Source organism: Chiloscyllium plagiosum, chromosome 7, assembly GCF_004010195.1.
Source record: "Chiloscyllium plagiosum isolate BGI_BamShark_2017 chromosome 7, ASM401019v2, whole genome shotgun sequence".
In the NCBI taxonomy this organism is placed as follows: Eukaryota; Metazoa; Chordata; class Chondrichthyes; order Orectolobiformes; family Hemiscylliidae; genus Chiloscyllium; species Chiloscyllium plagiosum.
In genome coordinates, this window is record NC_057716.1 from 88,774,125 (window position 1) to 88,780,290 (window position 6,166).

Below are 6,166 nucleotides of genomic sequence, written 5' to 3' on the forward strand. Positions count from 1 at the left end.
CTTCTTCCCGACCTCTCCGCCCCCACCCCCTCTCCGGCCTATCACCCTCACCTTAACCTCCTTCCACCTATCGCATTCCCAACGCCCCTCCCACAAGTTCCTCCTCCCTACCTTTTATCTTAGCCTGCTTGGCACACCTTCCTCATTCCTGAAGAAGGTTTTATGCCCGAAATGTCGATTCTCCTTCTCCTTGAATGCTGCCTGACCTGCTGCGCTTTTCCAGCAACACATTTTTCTGATTGATTATATCAACAACTGAATTTGGCTTTTGAAATGTTAAACCCAAATGCATTTGCACCATCTTTTGGTGCCAAGCTATCAGTCCTTGACCTCAACCTGTCAAATAGAAATCAGAGTTACAGGAAAATAGACAAACTGGTCTGGGAATTGAGGAGATTTGGGGCTCATTCAACTACAACCTGAAATAAAAACTTTGGTATTAAGTTTACTGTCCAGAGGGATAACTTTTTTGATATTAATCTGTTTTGATTAATGTGACATTCTCAACTTTGCAGTTCTGGTTGAGGCATGCCTTTAAGGTGTCGGTAGGCTTTATGTTGTAAGTCAACAGCAAAATTGTATCCACGTGCAAACGCTTGCAAAAGTATTAAAGCACACCTTGCGTGCAGTGAGTTTGGTGCTTGGCTAAGGAGGCCAGCAAAAGGACTATGGATAATTAATCCATCAGCCTTCATTTGCATGTCACGTTGACCCCAGTGTCCTTGAAAGCTATCATCTCCTCAAACTTTCCCTTCTTCTTGAATACCCTTCAACATGTCTCAAAAGGTTAAGTTGGACAGGATGGGCTTGTTTCCACTGGAGTTATGAAGCTTGAAAGGGTTCAGAAAAGATTTACAAGGATGTTGCAAGAGTTGGAAGGTTTGAGCAATAGGGAGAGGCTGAATAGGCTGGGGCTGTTTTCCCTGGAGTGTCAGAAGCTGAGGGGTGACCTTATCGAGGTTTATAAAATCATGATGGGCATAGATAGGTTGAATAGTAAAGGTCTTGTTCTCAGGGTGAAGGAGTCCAAAACTAGAGGGCATAGGTTTACGGTGGGAAGAGAAAAGATTTAAAAGTGACTTAGGGGTAACTTTTTCACGCAAAGGGTGGTACATGTATGAATTTAGCTGCCAGAGGAGATGGTGGAAGCTGGTACAATTACAACATTCAAGAGGCATCTGGATGGGTATATAAATAGGAAGGATTTAAAGGCATATGGGCCAAGTGCTGGCAAATGGGACTAGATTAATTTAAGATATCTGGTTGGCATGTTGAACCAAAGGGTCTGTTTCTGTGCTGTACAACTCTATGACTCTAAGAGTAAGGAGTGTCTTAATGGAAAAAATACAGGATAGTGAATAGTTCTGACAAAATAGATGTGAAAAGAATGTTTTCTCTTTAGGATGAGTGCAGAACTAAGTGGCACTGTACTAAACTTAAGAGTTGTTCATTTGAGATGGAAATGTTAGGAATTTAAATTTATCTCAAAGGGTTGTGCAGCTTTGGAATTCTCTGCCTCAGAAAGCAGTACAGGCGAGGTCATTGGATATTTTTAAGTCGGAGGTGTTGATGATTCTTGTTGGGCAAGGGAATCAAAGGTTATCATGAATAGAAGGGAAAGTGGAATTTGAGACACAGGCAGACCAGCTATGATCTTACTGAATGGCAGAACAGGTTTGATTGTCCAAATGGTCGAATAGTGCGCTATTTTATTTGTTTTAATGTTTTGCTTCTCATGCTATTTTCTTGTTTAAAGTCCACATTTGAATCCTTCCAGTCAGAATTTTTGCTCACCTCACTCTGCATCTTTGCCACATGCACAGAGTGTAAGATCTTAGGATCATCCTCTATTGAGCGAGCTCCGATATGCTTCCCACGAGCCTTTTCATAGTTTTTTTTATATTTGACCTGAAAGGTAGACACTGAGAGTTAATAAGGTGAGAATTTCATTTCGGTACTTTATTTAAGAGTATCAAGTGAGAAGATTAGTTGAAAAGAAATCAAACATTAATTCCATTTTAATAGCCATTATCAGTTTCAAGATTATTAGAGTATTCTGGGAAGACATTTTACAGTTTAACACAAAACAAAGTTCTTTCTTTTCTGTGTTAAAGATGCCTCTCATTTCCAACTTCAATGAACAAGTACATTTCCCACATAATGGTTGTATACATGAAAAATGATGAGTTTTGAGAGGATTTGCAGCTCAGGTTGAGGTTCTGGATGTAGGTTTGCTTGCTGAGCTGGGAGGTTCATTTCCAGATGTTACGTCATCCTACTAGGTAACATTTTCAGGTGGGTCTCATGCGAAGCAGCGTACATGATTCCTGCTTTCTATTTATATGTTTGGGTTTCTTTGGGTTGGTGATGTTATTTCCTATGGTGAACCACCAACCAGGAAATAACATCACCAACCCAAACATATAAATAGAAAGCAGGAATCACGTACACTGCTTCGCCTGAGGCCCACTGAAGATGTTACCTAGTAGGGTGACAAAACGTTTGGAAATGAACCTCCCAGCTCAGTGAACAAACCCACATCCATGAAAAATGACCTAATGCAAAACTAGCAGAGAGTCATAGAGTCATACTGCATGGAAACAGACCCTTCAGTCCAACTAGTCCACAACCATGTCCCTAGTCCTAAACTAGTCCTTTCTGCCTGCATTTGGTCCATATCCCTCCAAACCTGTCCTATTCATGTACTTATCCAAATGTCTTTTAAATGTTGTAACTGTGCCTACATTCATTACTTCCTCCAGCAGTTCATTTCACACAGTAACCATTCTGTGTAAACAAGTAGCCCCTCAGGTTCTTTTAAATCTTTTTCCTCTCACCTTAAAAAAACCCTAGGTTTGAACTTACCCCATCTTCAGGAAAATAATTTGCAATTCATCTTATCTATGCCCCTCATGATTTTATAAACCCCTACAAAGTCATGCCTCAACCTCCTACACTCCAGTGAAAAAAGTCCCAAAGTATTTTTATAACTCAAACCCTCCATTCCCAACAACATCCTGGTAAATCTTTTCTGAATCTTTTCTAAAATCACTTTAATTATATTCTTCCTATTAAGGACATCCAGAACTGCATACAACAGTCCAGAAGAGGCCTCACTAACATTCCATATAACTTCAACATGACATCCCAATTCCTATGGCACATGGAAGTCAGTACACTGAAGGGTACGTAGGTTAGTCTGATCTTACAGTAAGATAGAACACTCGCATAACATCAAGGACCGAAGGGCCTATACTGTGCTGTACTGTTCTATGTTCTACGTTCTTTACTCAAAGGTCTGAGCAATGAAGGCAAGCATACTAAATGCCTTCTCAGCCATCCTGTCTGCCTATGACATACAAAATATTTTGAAATTTATCTGGACCCCTAGGTCTTTCTGTTCTACAACACTATCCAGGTTTCCACCATTAACTGTATAAGCCTTGTTTGTTTTAAATGCAATACCTCACATTTATCCAAATTAAACTTCATTTGCTGCACCTCAGTCCACTTACCTAATTTATCAAAATCTCTTTGGTAATCTTAGATAATCTTCTTCACTGTCCACTATGCCACTGATTTTGGTCTCATCTGCAAACTTACTAACGATGCCATCTATATTCTCATCAAAATCATTTATATAAATGACAAATAAAAAAAGGACCCAGTGCCAATCCTTGTGGAACTCCCCGGGCTACAGGTCTACAGTCCAAAAAAATCCCTGCGCCACCACCCTCTATCTCCTACCATCAAGCCAATTTTGTATCCAATTGGTAAACTCACCCTCAATTCCATGTGATCTAACTTTACCAATTATTCTACCATGCTGAACCTCATAAAAGGCTTTAGTAAAGTCCAACTAAGCAACATCTATCGCTCTGTCCTCAAGTTTTTGGTCACTTTCTCAAAAAACACAATCAAGTTTGTGAGACATGATTTCCCTCACATAAAAACCATCTGGCTATCCCTAACAGTCCTTGCCTCTCCAAATGCATGTGATTTCTATCTTTCAGAATCACTTCCACCAACTTCTTCACCAATGATGTCAGACTCACAGGTTTATAGTTCCAAGGCTTCGCCTTACAAACTTTCTTAAATAAAGGCACAACATTAGCTACCTTCCAGTCCTCACTTGTGGTTATAGATAACACAAATATTTCTCCTGAGACGCCACAATTTCCTCCCAAACTTCTCACAACATCCTGGGATACTCTAGGTCATATCTCAGAGATTTATCCACCTTTATGTTTTCTAAAAATTCCAGCACTTCCTCTTCTATAAAGTGAACAGTTTTCAAAACATCGATATTTATTTCTCTGAGTTCTCTAGCCTCCATTTCTTTCTACAGTAAAAGTTGACCAAAAAGTATTCATTTAATATCTTTCTCACATGTTGAGGTTCAACACAATGACAACCTAGTTGATCTTTAAGAGGTTCTACTCTCTCTCCAGTTGCTCTTTTGCTCTTTGGATTATGCTTAACCCTATCTACCAAGGCTCTCTCATATCCCTCTTTGCCTTTCTGAATTCCCTCTTAAGAATAACCCTATGTCTTTTATACGCTTTAAGAGATTCATTTGATCTCAGCTGTCTATATCTAACATATGATTCTTTTTTATCCTTGACTAGAACCTCAATATCTTTATTCATCCATTATTCCCTAATCTTACCAGCCTTACCTTTCACTCTAACAGGAACAAATACATCTGAACTCTTATTATCACACTTTTGAAAGTCTCCTTGTTGTCTGTCGTTCCTTTAACTTTACTGTGAACAGTCTACTCCAATCAACTTTTGAAAGTTCTTGTCTCATACTATTAAAATTTGCCTTACACCAATTAAGAACTTTGACTTTTATGGAAAGCTTATCCTTTTCCATAACTATTTAAAAACTAATAGAATTATGACCACTAACACGTCAGTTACTTGCCCTGTCTTACTTCCCAAGAGAAGATCAAGTTTTGTTCCTTCCCTGGTAGGAACACTTATATGTTAATAAAGTAATTTTCTTGAATACATTTAACAAATTCCTCACCATCCAAACCTTAAATACTATGGCAGTCCCAGTCAATGTGTGGAACATTAAAATCCGCAATTATTACAAACACATAGTTTTACAAATCAAACCTACAAAAATCTGATTTGTCCCTTAGAGCCAGTAAACAGAGAAAGCATTCATCTCATAGATTTGAACGAAATCTTCCATCTCTGTTTCACTTAACCCCACCAGTATGGTCATTCATTCCCATTCTCCCCTGTCTGTTTATCTCGCTCATCCTGAAATGCATCTAACCTATTAACCTCAACTTCTTGTGGTCAGCATGGTGCCCTGTGACAGCACCTCTTTGTTGATTGCTTTTTCAAAGAATTTTCCACTTGGCTCCAAATATTGAGGTTAAACATCACCCAGGATTACTTACATCACTTGCAATCTCTGCATGTGCCTTTGCTGCAACAACAGGGATTGAATCCTCTCTGATGTTGCAATGTTTGGCTTTTTCTCTGTTCCAGTCATAGTTGTAACAATTCTAGCAAGAAAGAAACAAATAATAAATGTAATAGCCAATCTTACAAAGTGTGTTGGGGGAAGATTGAATTGGGGATGACCAGGATTTCCCATCCCTTAGCTACCATTTTGTCAGCATTTTTCCAATCCCAAACCATTTTCCAAAAGGGTCAGGTAGAGGGCACAGGATCTACTCATCCTACAACTTATGTGTAGCCAATTGAGGCCATTATTAGGCATATTAGGGCAATCCCAGGGCTAGATCTCACCTCAGTCACCATACTGTGTTTGATGTCCACAGCTGAGGCCTCAGTCCACCCAACGCAAGGCCTCCCCCTTCTGAGCTGGAAATGTGTTGCTGGAAAAGCGCAGCAGGTCAGACAGCATCCAGGGAACAGGAGAATCGACGTTTCGGGCATAAGCCCTTCTTCAGGAATGGGGAAAGTTTGTCCAGCAGGCTAAGATAAAAGGTAGGGAGGAGGGACTTGGGGGAGGGGCGTCGGAAATGTGATAGGTGGAAAGAGGTCAAGGTGAGGGTGATAGGTACAACCCAGGTACAACGCACAACCCAGATGTCCTCCTTCTTCAAGGACCGCAATTTCCCCCCCGACGTGGTCGACGATGCCCTCCACCGCATCTCTTCCACTTCCCGCTCCTCCGC

General features: G+C 40.2%; 1 protein-coding gene across 23 annotated transcripts in view; it reads right to left on the minus strand.

Moving 5' to 3' along the window:
- neb (nebulin) overlaps positions 1–6,166 on the minus strand; it is a 270,517-nt gene that overhangs the window by 217,419 nt on the left and 46,932 nt on the right. For all 23 annotated transcript variants that reach the window (XM_043694176.1, XM_043694181.1, XM_043694178.1 and 20 more), the window contains 2 exons: positions 5,420–5,527; positions 1,795–1,908 (listed from right to left, as the gene is read on the minus strand). In XM_043694176.1, coding sequence (XP_043550111.1) covers positions 1,795–1,908; positions 5,420–5,527 — 222 coding nt within the window. The remainder of the gene's footprint in view (positions 1–1,794; positions 1,909–5,419; positions 5,528–6,166) is intronic.